General features: G+C 39.4%; 1 protein-coding gene across 1 annotated transcript in view; it reads left to right on the forward strand.

Moving 5' to 3' along the window:
* The first annotated feature begins 6,914 nt into the window (after nucleotides 1–6,914).
* drp2 (dystrophin related protein 2) overlaps nucleotides 6,915–16,140 on the forward strand; it is an 84,464-nt gene continuing 75,238 nt past the window's right edge. The window contains exon 1 of the mRNA XM_072395439.1: nucleotides 6,915–7,046. Coding sequence (XP_072251540.1) covers nucleotides 7,000–7,046 — 47 coding nt within the window. The 5' untranslated portion in view covers nucleotides 6,915–6,999. The remainder of the gene's footprint in view (nucleotides 7,047–16,140) is intronic.

Raw genomic sequence — 16,140 nt, forward strand, 5'->3', positions numbered from 1 at the left:
TTCTGCCTTTTAAAGCTACAGTATCATAAGGATCAGCAATTTCCAATTTAGGACCCAAAATAAAAAAAAAAATCCAGAAAGTTTTGGAATCTTGATAAATGTGAGGGTATCTTGAATATATGAAAGGAACACGACTTATTTCTTCTGCTACTTCTGCTTTTAATCCCTGGGAAAACATTGCATGCATGAAGATGTGTAGTTGGAATGGACTGGAAGAAGTGACAGAGGGAAGGCACTGAAAATCTTTCCTTTCTACTGATCCTCTTTTTGTTGCTTTCAATCACAACTCAGTGTGCCACATGTCTGTGGACAAAAGGAATCGAGACCGAAGAGGGTATGATGAGGATACAGACTGATGTGAAAGCGTCTTCTATGCTTTTGCTCTGTCTCTCAAAAATTCGATACTTGATACTTTAGACCTCTGTAAATTCTTTGAATGTATCAGAAAAGGAAACAAAATTCCTCACAGTACAAAGAGCAAGGCAGTGCTCATCAGCCTCCATAGCCACCTAAATAGCCCTCATTATGTCAGCCGACGGCACAGTGGATGTTGCAGTCAGGACATTTAAAGCAGTTGGAGCAATGAAAAGCCAACTGACTCTGTAAGATTTAAAGTATTTCAATCTGCATGAGACTGAAAATATTCAATGCCACATGAATTTATTCAAATGCCTGGAAAATCTAGTGTGACTGCATCTTAAACAACATCATTGATGCCTGGTTGAAGGAGCCCCCGCTGCTGTCCTCAAAAGACAGACACAACTCTGCTCGGCCTTACTCTGTTCATGCCTCCCAACCAGAAACCAGTTGACTCTTACATATGCCACCCTCAGTTGGAATCCGCCGTATTGCCCTTTGTGCTACCTCTCTGCAGGGTCTGTCAGATATCAATAAAACCATTATGGCTAACACAGACAAATGACTCAAGTTCAATGTTAACTGCACCACATAGACCCCTCAGTCAGGTCTGAGTGAACAAAGGTCTGAGAGATAAATAAAATAAATATAAGACATGAATTATTAAGAAATGCTGAAAGTTACCAACTTTGTGAAGGTGCACTCATCTTCCAGTCTCCCAAATGTGAGACACAATGGTCTGTGTCCACAAGTCTAAAATGTTGCAGTGTAACAATCCACAATTGTAATTGTCAGACAGCAGTGTATCCCTATGGGTTTTTGTTGGGTAACATTCATGTGACATGATGGGAATCACAAGCTGGAAAGTTAACCGTGCAGATTTTTTTCAACAAATGCTGTATTTTGTGACATGTGAACTTAACTGTGTGCAGTACATCAATTATGATCCTAACCATTCATGAGTGAGTGAGCAGTAGATAAAGTACAATAACTTTAGAAAACTTGTCTTGAATTTGAGATCTTTTGCGTGAGGGTCTATGCATCGGTACCTTCACCATTGCCTCCTTCCCTTTATAGGAATGTGTGGTTAAAACTAGCAAGACATGGAAAGTGGACATCATGACAGAGGAAAACAAGACGTTGCAAGTTGATGTGCTGACAAATCAAAACTACGTGTGTTCAGGGAACAGAGTAAGAAAAACTTAGAAAATGGACAAATATTGAACGTTAATTGTGAAGCAGCAACAATTAGTGCTGTTGACCAATATAATGTTTCACCTTCTGTCTTTGGACTGAGTTGGTACTGAATTATGTGCTAACACGCCAATGATGACAAGGTCATTTTTTTATTAGAAAATGATGACCAAGTACAAATTCCTGTTTAGAATTTCAAGAATTCAGCGTGCAAGCATGGCTACGGTGTGAAAAATGAGGGTATTGTGTGTGTTGATAAAGCTTAGATTAGATTTTTAGATTTTTTTTATCCCAAATTTAATGGAGGCCCATGTGCTAGTTGTCCATATACTGTATCTCCAGTGCAGTCTCATGACGGAACATACATTGGTTCATGGAAAAACATGCAGCAATGTCACTGTGTGGGCTGAAAAATAGTTCAATCGTTGTTTTCCCTCCTCACTTCTCTACTGTAATACAGATGCCATCACTCTACCGGTGATGTTTCTAATCTTGTTGTCTTAATATGTGATGTTGACACTTGCAACAAAATGATGTTGAATGTGGCCACTCCTGGAAAGAAGAAACATTGCTGTATCTACATAAAGGAGGGGTTAGTGGTGGGTGTTAAGCCCTTCGAGGAAGAGATTACTGATTCAAAACCCATCCTGCACAATCTGTTTTCCACAGTCCTCTTACTTTTCTACTTTCGTGATTCCTTAATTTTCTACTTCAGTCAACCCTGTTAATGATAAAGTTAAGGAGTTAAAAGTACATGCTTTGGGTTAAACGTTAAAGAAAACATGGTTGGGGTAAGACAACTTTACATTTTTAAAAACTACACAGTTTGATACTCACTGGTTACAGTTCCCATCACACAACATGGCACCTCCCATGAATCGGATTGGATTGTGAAAACACTACAAACTGGATGTGTGGACAAAAATTCCCCTTTCACAATTTTTTCTCAGACCGGGCTGATTTCATATAAAACCTCAATTATCATTTAACACAGAAACAATGAGAACCGTTTTGCAAACATTTGTACATATCAAACTGATAGATACGCCCTGAAGCTTTCTCAGCAGGTTAACATTACCTGCTGGGACAGTCTCTGAAAACATTACAACCTTCACAGTTGAGACTGTGAATGCCATGATAATTCACACAGCAGATGTTCAGTTCTGGATCCACACCACCACTATGACTAAAGATGATATGAAATAAAACCAACATGAAAGGCACAATGATGAAATATTTACCTGCACTTGCTCTTCATCTCTCCTCCCTGTTCTCTGTTTTATGCTGCTTACCGTTTCTTTGTTGGACCGAGGCTTTGACCCCCCTGCTCTCCCAATTAATTACTAATTGACTCTACTGTTGGAAGCCTCTGCAGTGGAACTATGATTTATTTTATTTAATTTTCTCTCAGACTCCATGCTGTTCAAATAACTGCCTGTGTCATTTCTAGTGCATTGGTCATAATGAGTGTAGGTAAAGGACAACAGGCAGATGGCCTTTTCTTTCAGCTAATCGTGGGGAGTCGTGTGTATGTAGGTGTCATCAGGAATGTATGAGGACAGAGAGGGCTTTGACCAAGAGAGAAGGCTCTCCTTAGGTCACCCATCTCCCCCCATGCCTGTTTCCTCCCTCCCCTCCTCATTCTCCCACCACTCATTTCTCTGCCAGTTTCTTTATTTTATCCCTTGCTGCAAGTCTCAGATATATTTGCACCCTCTGCCAAGCCAACCAGCACACTTGGTGAACAATGGCAACTCTCAAGTCGTAACAGTGCAGCAAGCGTGTACTTTTAAGGTAAGCCTGCGCATTATGAATTCATTTAATTTATCTTTGGAGATCCAGTAATGAGAGTAAATCCTGACTATCTTATTGCTTTTCAGAGATATCTGAGCTGCAGCCTTGATTCCTTCAGATTAATATCAACATGTACACATGGTGTAGCAGAACAGTGGCTTTGATCCTCTGATGCTCTATCTGCACACTAACTGTCTGCTCTCTTTTGCTGTGAAATCCAGCAAAGCTTGGCATGCTGTCTTTTATCACCCTCAGCTCCTTTGATTTGAAATTCCCATATTGTCTGGATAATGTTCTTCCAGGGTTTTTGGTTTGAGTGGTCAGAAGAAAAAAAGACAAGAAGATGCAGATATGCTGTCTGTGCTGTTTATATAGAGTAATTGAGTAAGTTTCAAAGTGTTGAGTTATGAGTTGTGTAAGAAGCAGGCACGAAAATACAGAGGTGAGAATCGTAGTCATAGCAGCAAGATGAATATTGTCAGTGTCACTTTGTGGCATGTCAGTGAAATCTCTGCAGGTTTTCAGCATCTTTGGAGAACACGCTGTACTTACACTTGACTGAACGATGCCACATCCAATCATGACTCTAAATAATGCATGTTTAAAGCTTTACTCATGCTTTTGAAGTTTAACACAAGAGACAGAACCACCCTATAACTTGTACTGTGAGCTAATAATATGTATGATACTGTCATACGGGGATGCACTGTAATTGATGTTTGCATTTCACAGACATCTGTTTCCGCTTTTTAAAGAAGATGTTTTAAATGTGGCTTGCAACAAAATGGGAAGATCATTTTTTTTTAAATCGTTAAACATGCTTGGAAATGCATTCTTTTAGTTATAATGGTATTGAGGTTTATGTCTTCATGCGAATCCTGGTTAGTACTGAAGTGGAAGTGGAAAAACTGAAGTGGAAGAGGATAGATTTAGAGTCCCTGCCTGAGGTTTTCATCACTTTGTTCCCTCCTCGCTTCACAAACAAACCTTTCTAAGGGCTATCTTTCACCTTCAGGGCATTCCCTTGATGCTGGCATTGGTGTGTTTGATGCCTGTCACAGTTCAACTCCATTTACCACCTTGAAAAACTGCTTTTTACACCTAACTTGCAGATGTGCCTCCATTCTACTCTAAAACTTGCTTGTGCCATGTGTAGTGAAGTGAAAAAAATCTGTTTACAGAGGGTCTTGATTTTTTTTAGCTTTTAAAGGAATTGGAGCTCAAGTAAGGTCCTTGAAGTGCAAGCTGTATGCAGAGTCTCATGTGACCTCTGATTACCAGCGAAGGGAAGGCGAGCATTGAGAGAGTGGGGGAGATGTGCCGGGTTCTGTTGATTCACACAAGACTCACCTACGCTAACAGGAGTGGTCTGTAGTGGAAAAGCGAGAGAAGGAAGTGGAGAGATAACAAGAGACAGCAGTGGGAGCAAGATGGTGATGATTCATATAAAACAGAAAAAAAAACTCCTCCAGCTGATCTGAAATGAGGTGGTCTGCAGAACAAACTGGAATGGAAGAGACAGGAGTGAATGTACAGCTGAGGGAGAGGAGGATAAGCAGGGAGGCAGAGGAGGGTAAAGATAAAGAAAGGGGATTAGTGTGCTGAAAGTAAGTCCTTCCCACTCACTGTGGAGTCGTTCACTCAAATGATGACACTGCAACAAAAGTTCTCTCCTCCTGATTCATTTTGCACTTACTTTGTTTACGACAAACTACCTGAGCTTGAGAGAGAAGTGCTCAACAGGAAGCTGTGAGTGAAACTAAAAGGGCCTTCAAGAAACAAATAATTATTTGAAGTTGTGCTTGCTTTAGGAACGAACAGTGATAGTGGAGCTTGGCTTTGATGCACCAATATAAGTCATTAATGTTCTGGGTGGAACCTCAACTTTTGACATTTGGTTCATAATTCTGTTTGGTATTTACATTTAAGAACAAAGTGATCCCTCTCAATCATATTTTATGACCCAGTTGAAGTGTGTGGTGGTCTATATCAATGTGAAGATTTTCTCTCTTACACTTTGTAAGACAAAAAAGAAAAGTTGTTGAAACTGTATTTTCAGGTTGAGTAAAGTGATGAACATTTATTTTCTTGATATCTGCACGTCTGAATGAGTGGTGATTGTATGTTTTTGTGTGTAGCAGTAGGTGGACACTGTTGCTATAAGGGTTCAAGGTTGAATTCCGCTGCAGGGGAGAATAAGATCAATCAGTCTAAAATCACTCTGATAAGAGCCTTCTGACCAAACAGAGGAAAAGCTGCTTGTCATGGTGTGTGGGTATGTGTGCATTAAAAGGCTGAGGGTATCATCTGAGGCCCAGGTGCTGCTCAGGTAAAGGTTGTGAAATGAACACAAAATACAGACACCCTTAGACAGCCCAGTGACCACACACCAGATTTATCATGACCTGTGAACCTGGAAAAGCTTCTACTGCACTGAGTGCCACATTGTACAGAGTTTTAGTCGTGCTTGTGTGTTTGTTTGCCGGGGCATCCTTCTTGATATTTTTTTTCTTTGCTCTATCAAGGGGATTGCACCTCTTCTAACTGAGCCTCACATGCCCCCGCACTCTGAATGTCTGTGATAAAAGACACTTTTTGCCTGTATTTTTTTTCCTGAGTTTAATGGAATGGAATAAGTGGATAAAAGTGCCAGTGTCCCGTGATTCAGGTTTTCCTTCCTGCATACAAGCCAACGTTATTAGGTTTGGTTCTGATTTGTAAGTACAATTGTACCGGTAGTGCTTGACACTTTGGTACGTGGTTTATCATTGTTTACATATATCATTCTTTTTTTTTTTTTTAAATTAGCTTAATACCAAATTGATCTGTTAGCTGATATTTTTTGGGGGCCAGTTTGGATTGATTTGTACTCTGCTGCTTAATGGTATGTGATTTGGAGGATCCTCTCTCGCAGAGTAAATATTCTTGTCTTACACTCTTTATTTATTTTCCTATCAATAACTAATATGTCTTGTCTTAAAAAGGTGCATATCAATAAAAAGTCATTTATGTCATTGTCTTTTTAAATAATACATAATTTCTTACTGCGTATTGTTGTTTTGCAAAATTCAGCTTTCCTGCAGCGCCTTCTTTACCCTTTTTCATTATTTTCTTTTGCCAGAGCAGTATGCGTTGGTGCCCTTGGCGGGCCAGCAGTAGGCCACACTGAAACAAGTTCTTTTGACATTATTAAGGGTTTTTCTGTACGTGACCCTTCACCTTGTCACAAGATGCTTTCAGGTACAGCACTGAGTTTGGGTCACAATGGTTTTGGAAGTACTCAGAACCCAACTCAGCCACTGGACTATGACTATACCATTTGGATTAGGTTTTAGTGCGTGTTCATATCTCTTCATTGTATATGATATGTATCTGTTCCTCTTGATATGTACAAAATGTTTACATGCTGTAAAGTGTCAACCGGAGTTGTTTTTTCATTGCATAGAATTTCAGTAATAAGCTGGGTGGATACAAATGAGTTGTTCTGTAACACTCATCTGCTGTGCGTCTTTGTGTGTGTTCTTAGCTGCGGGGCGGCCCTCGTGGCCGAGATGCCGCTGTGTGCCGTGCCAGTCCACAGTGGACGGTGAGGGGCAGGAGGAGGGGACCGAGTGCCGAAGTCTGAGAGGAGGAGGCCCGCACCAAACAGGAGAAATGAACCTCTGCTGGAACGAGATCAAACGCAAGTCCCACAACATCCGGTAAGAGGAGACCAAGAAACAGTCTAAATGGGTGAACGTTTACAAAAGTAGGATGCTGTGTGGGCTCTGCTAATTTTTCTGCTTTGTGCCGCCTTGTCTCTTTTCTTCTCCTGCCTGTTACCTTGAAATTGGGTTTAGTGCAAATCATGAAGAATGTCTTAGTTTGTAAGATACATCTAGAGGAGAGAGGAGTAAGTGCAGAGGAGGTGTTCTGCAGCAGAAATCATTTTGGCGCTCATCCTGTATGGAACAAGTGTGAGATGTCATTCAAGCTGTAAATGTGAAAATTAGGTTAGTTGTCATGGACACTGTTCGGACACCGGTATCTAGCAGAGATCATAAAATACAGTGGAGAGCTGTACTACACAATAAATAGACAGAGATAAAGTTATGCTACACATCATATTTAGTTGATCTTACTTAAAATTTCTTCAATGAAACTCCTTTTCACCTGGTTTTGTTTCAATTAAATTTAATTGAATTTAGTTCAATTCAGTAACACTTTATTAATCAGGGAAATTACATTGCTACAGACAACAAAATAAGATATAAAGCAGCTGACAAACATATAGAGCTGAAGTGGAGCAGAGAGGATGGTGTGGTAGAAATCTTCAGAGGTCGCCATCAATAGGTTGGGGTGTTTTTGTTGCTTGGCAACAACTTAGATGATGAGTGCACATGCAACCTTTGCAGGTAACACAGGTGAACTCTCTCTGTAGACTACATGGACAGGAAACAGTCAACAGTTCAACATCTGGGGTGCAGAGACGCTTCCGCTCAGTGACATGTTCAGGATTACATAATCTGTTGTTAACGAGCTCTGTAATCCTCCTCCTTCTCTGTTACCTCTCTGTCTGCCCGTATAGATTTAAAGCTGAGGAGAGAGATGATAGAGTTGTTCCTGCAGCAGGTCCTGCCTTCCTGATGTTCCTGTTGTGTTATCATCAGGGGTCCAAGCTTGTCCAATTTATCCTTCACTGATCTCACACTTCCCATGATGATCAAGGGGAAAAATGGTTTAACCCTTTTTCACTTTTTTAATCTGCATCTAGACGTCTCCTCTTCAACTCATCTTGATGTAGGGTCTTTTTTCCAGTCAGTACTAGGGCTTTGGAAGATAGCTGCTCCAAAACTGCAGGTCACCAGCAGGAATCCTACTAGCAGCACAGACTCCAAACCAGCACGGACAATCAGAAATCTGTGTTTTCTCAGAAAAAAGCGTGGTAGAAAATCTCAAGAAGATGTGAAGTAAGACACAGGATGTTCAGAGCTGAATAAGAGGTAATAAGATGTGAGAACACCATGATTTTTTCAATAAGAAAAAAAAAGAATTAGAGAGAAATTAAAGCTCAATTAAGTGAAAATAGGATTTTGTTTAGAAAGTAAATAAAATTGCAAAAACTTTATTTGTGTAATTTTTTGTTCTTTTGTTTGACACTATAACCTTTTGTTGTTACATCCATCTGCTTCACTCTCACCCTAAACCACTATGATTACTTAGCTATCGGTTGATAAACTATTAGTCGATATACATGGCAAGTTATTTAATTTAATCTGATAAAAGCTAACTTACTTTGTAAATCTTGGCTTTGCTTAAACATTTTAAACCACAAGGCATCAAACAGCAAACGAAATATGTGATCAATACTCACTGTTTCAGAATTTAGTAGAGCTCAGTGTGCTCAGAGTCCACCCAGACAAACCATGAAAGTCTGCCAGCTCGGCTGGTCAACATCCAGGGCATGAAGCTGTCACTCAAAAGCTAACCAAGCAATGAGAACAATTCCCTTGAAGACCCTCCCACCTGAAGCTTTTGTGCCAACTGCTAACAAAACATCAGACAGCACAAAGGAGAGGTTGTCAGTGTAAGTGCAAAGATGACAGCAGGAGCAAAGGTCTGATCAGTGACAATGAAGCAAAAGGAACTGATAACAAACGATTGCCATACAAGTAAAACATTATTCATTTTAAACGATTGCACTAATAATTTCTTTGGCAAATCCAAGGTCTTAATATTAGCTTTATTTCTGTGTACCTCGTTGAGGTTTATTTCACATTCTTTATTTTGTCTGATATTTAAAAATAGTTTTATATTAGCACAACTCAGATTCCATAAGGCAGGTGGAGAGGAAGTGTGAACGGGAACGAAGGAATCTAGAGGAATGGAGTAATTGTGAAGTTTGGGGGTGATGCAATCCTCTTTCTGTTGCTTTCAGTAAAGTTTTTCAGCTCTAAGGCAACAAAACTGCTGATTACATTCCTGAACCTACAAGCTGGCAGCCCTAAAAAAATGCAAATATGCTCATTTCTCTCCTGACTTTGACAGGGCACAGATGATTTTCAAAAGATGTCTCCAATCAGCGCGTCCTTTCTGTTTGTTGCTTGCTGTTTGTCATTACAGTATAAATACGCTGTGGTGTACTGAGATGCATTAGATTTACTGAGTCATTTGAGCCGTGTCTTCCTGATCGGAATCAGGCAGATTTGAAGCGGCTGTGGCTCAGGTTGCACAGCACGTCCACTAATTACAGTTTATGATTTTCATTCTTAAGCATTATGATCAGCAAAGTTTGAAACAATCTCTCTTTATAAACATCTTGTCTTTTGGCCAAAACAGTGTAATTTCATAAAGATTGTTTTTTATATAGAAAGATTATTTGAATGTATAGCAGGAGTAGTAGAAGTTTTTTTTTATTTTTTATTATCATTAATTTTTTTATGGTTATACAAGAAACTATAGATACCTATATGTGTATGATAATGTTCAGCCACACCAGGGAACATAAGCTAATGATGCCTAACATCTATGTATTATGTCTCATTCATTATTTGCCTCCAGTTTTCCTCCTAACTATCCTTATTGATGTCAGTTACATTGCTCAGGCAATTAAAATAAGTTTTGTCTAATAATGTGCTGTCACACAATAATGCATATTTAACTTCTCCTTCTAGTCAGCATATTAATTATCAATATAATACAGGTTAATACTGCTATTGCACAAGTTACACTCGAGAGGTTTGCCAGTACAAAACAATTAGAGGGCATTTGTGTTATTCTTTCATGCTTAATTTCCAGGCCTGCTGCATCATTTCTGTTTTTATCAATTCAACTGGCATACTGTTTAGACAGTTGGCCCCTTAATTGCTTGCTTGACCCTGATGTAGCTGGGAAGTGGGGAGGGAGAGGTTAAGGAAGGAGAGTTGTTAAATTGGGTAAGACAGTTTCCCCTGCAGTCCTGTGTAATGAGATCACTATGCATGGCCTACAGTGGCTGTTTTTATCCGAACTGCACCCTGCCTGCATCAGGCGGAGAGAAGAAGAGAGGAATACAGGAGGAAACCGATAGGCAGAGAGAGAGAGGGCACTGACAGTTGGTATTGAACCATCAAATAGGAGAGATTTTGGGAATTGGGAAAGGCAGGAGACAAAAAGGAATATAAGAATGAATGAATGAATGAATGAATGAATGAATGAATGAATTATCTTTACCAAAGAGCTGTCTAACCTTGAAGGTGAGTGCTATCCATCAGAAACATCTGATTGCATTTAATGCCAAAGGGTGGACAAGTGCAGACAACGTTTTTAATGGTCTGTCTGTCATTGATTGACAAGTGGTTTAGGTGTTGTTCTGATAAAACCACCACTGCTTCTTTCTATCCTTTAAACTGTCCTTCATCGTCTCATAGGCTATAATATAGTGAAGCTTGACTGTAGCTAATTTATATTTTCACTGTTTTGCTGTAGTAACTAAATCTAAAGACGACACAGACATGCCAACAGCATCTAAAGATGTGTGTGAGTTAAACTCACACACACCGCTGTGGGCGTCAAAACATGCTCACAGTGTCAACACGACATGTTATTAATGAATAATGATATGTAGTTCACCACATATTCACTTTCCCAAGGTGTCAAATACACTGTTCAAGTCAATACGGCCTCAGAGATACGGACAACACGTTCTTTGGCTTTTGGTACTCATACAGCGAAGAGAGCAGTTTTTGACGCCAGTACAGACATTGCCTCCTATCTGTGAATGACGCAGTTCACATTAAGAGATGAGAAGTTGTGGTCCCTTTTATAATTTCTCTTTTGGATGAATATATTTTTTCATTTTAACTTTTAAGGATCTTGTTATTTTTTTCTAGTTTTGCTCCCCCATGCTGTTTAGTTTGGTTTTGGCACTCAAACTACATGGTTTCACCAGAACATCAACAATGGTTTGTGACTATCGTTTTGATAAGCATTGAGTTTTATATTTAACTTTTGCCGTTTTTGGTTATTTGGAGCTAGAAGAGACCGTATTTGGACAAGAGTTAACACTTCTGTTACCTTGGTTAACAGTGTGTGGCCCAGCCCAATGACAAATTTAACAACTTTCAGAAATCAGTACAATTAGACTGTGACTAAAGTTAACTACTTAAATAAATGTCCTTGTCTAATACCAAATGGGCTACAGTAACTCCTACTGGCTCCAAGGTATGCCAGTCAAGTCAGTGACTCCCTTAAACACTGATCGTTTAGGGCAACTAACCAAGATTGAAATTATCTAATGGCATCATGAAAACTTGTGGTAAAAAATTACTGACTTAAGATTTCAGGGAAAACTTTACACTTATATGAATGGGAGTCTGTTTACAGCCAGTGCCTTGTAGCCATCCCTAGTTTAACACTTTAAGGCACTTTTGCATTGGCTTCAGATTTTTTAATATCTTTTATAGTCATTAAGTTAACCAAAGACTTCTTTTTCAGTCCCTCTCTCCATTCTTATATTCCCCTTCTGCATCCCTGTGTTCCTGTCCTCGTTTGAACGAAGCAGTCATGTAAGATTTTCTCTCAATTGTCTCAGGAGACATTTGGACTTAAAACAGGATCCCTTGATCAGACTTGATTTCATGGAAAAGGAAAATGTCCTCAGGGGAATAGAGATTGTGAGTCACACTGCGATGTGTGACTCAGTCAAAAACTGTTTCACTTAATGGTTTGTTGCCTTCTGAACTTTTCCTGTAAAGTTCCCTGGCTGTTATCACATTATAAAGTAAAAAGGAACCATTTTTTCCAGCATTAATCTCACGTGGATTGCCACTCCTTGTTATATTAGCAGTCAGCAGGAATAATACATCCTTTCCTCAGCCCCCGCCATTTGCACAACAGGAACCACATGGCGAAAACAGAGTTCCAGCGGAGAAATTTCAGTCTTTTCAGTCATCTCAAGTTTAATACCCACAGTAGCTCATTAAACAGGTAAGATTTGGAAAGAGATCATAGTTTTGCTCTAGATTTACCCATTTACAGTGCTGCTTGTTGAAACAATGTGCAAAAAGTAACTGAGCATGTCTTGTCAATGGGAGCCATGATGTGAAATTAAGTACTTTTACTAAAGTGCTCTACTTTACACAGTTTAAAGGAACTTCCCATTTTTTTGCTCCTTTTTCTTTTAAAATAGTTATATTTAGAGGTAAATGTTGTCTTTTCTACTCCTATGCATGTACAGTTTCAGTTCAAAGTAAAGCAACGTTCGACAGTGAAAATTTGAGACTGGAGTTTATAAGATTCAAAGTTTCCGACTTTTTAGACTTAGACTCAACTTCATTTATCCCTTGGGATGACTCCTTCAGGGAAATTCAAGTCTCCAGCAGCTTATATAAAAATATAAAGGATCAGCACACATTAGGATACAAAATATACTATACAAAGTATGCAAGATACAGAAAATAGCTAAATATAAACTCTGAACTAAATATAAATTAAATTAAATTAGGTTATTTTAATTGACATGAATGAAATGAGTTATTGCACATAGGCTGACCATTTTGATAAATAGATGAGTGTTGCAATTGAATATTCCTCTTCCTCTGTCCGTGTTACCTCCTCCCCCCAAGTGAGGAGTTATGCAGTCTGATGGACTAGGGACAAAGGAGTTCTTAAGTCTGTTGGTCCTGCACTTTGGAAGGAGCAGTCTCCCACTGAACAGGCTCCTCTGGTTGTTGATGACGGTGTGCAGAGGGTGGCTGGCATTGTCCATAATGTCCAACAGTTTGTTTAGAGTCCTTGGCTCTGCTACCGTCACCAGAGGGTCCAGCTTCATGCTGATCACAGAGCCGGCATGCCTGATCAGTTTATCCAGTCTGGATGTGTCCTTCTTTGATGTGCTGCCTCCCCAGCACACCACAGAGTAGAAGAAGACACTGGCAACCACAGACTGGTAAAAAAGCCACAGCAGTTTGCTGCAGAAGTTGAAAGACCACAGTCTCCTTAGGAAGTACATCCTGCCCTGTGTCTTCCCATACAGGTGGCTGGTGTGTGTTGACCAGTCCAGTTTATTGTCCACCCACAGCCCAATTTGTATTTGGGCTGTGGTATTTGTATTTGGTATTTGTAGGAGTCCACACTCTCCACCATAGCTCCCTCTTGTAGGACTGGTCTCGGCTTCGGTCAGGTCCTCCCAAAGTCTATGACCAGCTCCTTTGTCTTAGAGGTGTTGAGCTCAAGGTGGTTTGTACGGCACCAAACAGCGAAGTTCCCCACCAGATTCTGATACTCCTCCTCTCTATCGTCCCTGAGGCATCCAACGATGGCTGTGTCATCAGCGTACTTCTGTATGTGACACAGCTCTGAGTAGTAGCAGAAGTCCGAGGTGTACAGGGTGAAGAGGGGCCAGCACTGTGCCCTGGGGGGCTCCAGTGCTGCTGACCACAGTGTCAGACGTGGTGTCCTTCAGTCTGATGTACTGTGGCCTGTCGGTGAGGTAGCTGGAGATCCAGGCCACCAGGTGGGGGTCCACTCCCATCCTGTTCAATTTATCTTGAAGCATAGGGGGCTGAATGGTATTAAAGGCACTGGAGAAGTCCAAGAAGAGAATCCTCGCTGTGACTTCTGGCTTCTGGCATCCAAAAAAAAAGAAAATGAGTGTCTTGTGGTCTCCAACTCCACAATATAGCTGAGCTGTTCATGAGCATGATTTAATTTTAATGAATTTTCCGACATCAGACCAAAAATCAAAGAGAAGAATAAGTCTGAAAACAGACAGCAGGCCCATATATCAGAACTTAGTTTTTTTCCCTTTTTCTTCCTTTATTTATTGTCCAATGGCCCTCAGATTTTTCTCTTATCCCTTATTATATAATGGTGTATAAAACGCAGTAGTTTAAACTGGCTCCACGTCCAAAAGCCGCCACAGTAACATGCTTCCTACACTAATAATCTAATGTTATCATAAGTAGTAACATACAGTATCAGTCAGTGGCAACAAAGAAGTACTGTCGTTTAAAAACTTTAAATTGTACTGATAATACTTTTTTTCCTTTATTCAAGAAGCGTTTTTAAAGTTTTAGTTCTAATACAATGTTTTCACACTATTGTATTGGTACTTTGGTTATGGTTGTGTAGTGGTGAAGAGATAAGGACCCACATGTAGACTCAGAGGAAAACTGGAGGTAAAAGGAAACTAGAACTGATTTATTTGACAAAACAAAACCCTAAGTGCAAACAAACTGGAATTAACAAATTTACTAGAAACAGAACAAACCGTGATGAAGGACATTAGGTTGTAACGGTGAGGATCTGACGAAGACTAAGAGAAACTAACACTGTGGGGAACTGATTGGTGAATGATTGCCGCTGAGGATAATGAACACATGTGAGTGAGTGGAGATAATGACCAGGCAGGAGGGAACTGAGGGAAACTATAAGAGAGAAGGTGGAGCAAGAAACAAAAAGAACCAAGACAAGACCAGACTAAGTGATCGAAAATAATAGTAGTAAAGTCAAAATATGAGAATAACTAATGACAACTAAAGACTAGATTAATACAAACGGAAAAAAATCCTGTAACCAATAACTCAAGAGCACAAACAAATTAAGCTTAAACAAAAGCCAACCAAGAAAAGAGAGCAACCAAATAGTAATCTATGAACCAAAAGACAAATGTAGAAAAACAAAAAATCCTAATAGATGCAAATGACTAAATATTAGACAAGAAAATTAGATAGAAAGAAAACCCAGAAACCACAAAAACTAACGGTACTTTTTATCTGATTTAGTGTTCTACTGTTGGAGACTGAGCTCCAGCCTCATGATTCCATAAGCTGAAAGATTTAAGACATGAACTACATCTTTTAAGATTAGTAGGTAATATAAAAGTATCCAAGTGTCCTCCTCCTTCATTGGAGGAGAATTTAACATTTTATAACTGATTGATAGAGAGTAAATAGCCCAACAAAATGCATTTCCTAAACATCCACAGAGAAGTCATGAGGATTTATCAGCACAACACAGAGATGCTCAGCTAATTGGACTTTATGCTAATAACAGTGGGTTTGTGGTTCGTTCACTTTTTTTCTATTCTGTATGTACAATGCCATTATGTTATCACTCTCCAGCTGTGTAGCATGTGTTATCCACTAAGAAAGCAGTACTTATGCCATTGATAAAAATGTAAACATGCTGTTGTCATTGTTGTGCTTTGCCACTCTGATTTAATGTCTCATGTAGAACAGAGATAATAGCTCCAAACAAGTGAACCTAAAAAATTCATGGCTCTGTTTCTTTCATAGTCACAACTGACAGATTAGAACCATATATGAAAGAGACATTTAATACTGCAAGCTTAGACTATTCAGCCATCTGCAACTGTTGTATAAGGCAATACAATATGGGGGAGGTTTCAGAGAATCTGTGGTACTTTCCTTGGTACAAAACTGCTTTATAAAAGGATGTTATTTTATTTTCTTCATGGCTGTGTAATTCATTCAATAGGCAATCTGGGAATTAACTGGGATTCCTTCTTCATTTCCCTGTGTCCATTCACTCGGATACGTTTAGAAATAAAAGGGAAAAGAAGCTTATGGCAGCTTTTTTAGCCTGTGATATTTCTGAATAAGGCATCACTTTAAACTTGGGAATACAATTGTGTGCAGCTGTCACATCCCATCAGTCTTTTTTTTTTCTTTTTTACTATAACAATCACTTTCTTAGTGAAGATATGCTTTTAATCCAGATATTTGTGTCCCCAGAAGATACTGAATAAGGTGATCTTTCAGTTTGGCACAAAATATATCACTAGTAATGGCATAAAATTTGGTTCAGAAAAAC

Source organism: Leuresthes tenuis, unplaced genomic scaffold (assembly GCF_036924035.1).
Source record: "Leuresthes tenuis unplaced genomic scaffold, fLeuTen1.0.hap1 SCAF_11, whole genome shotgun sequence".
Lineage (NCBI taxonomy): Eukaryota > Metazoa > Chordata > Actinopteri > Atheriniformes > Atherinopsidae > Leuresthes > Leuresthes tenuis.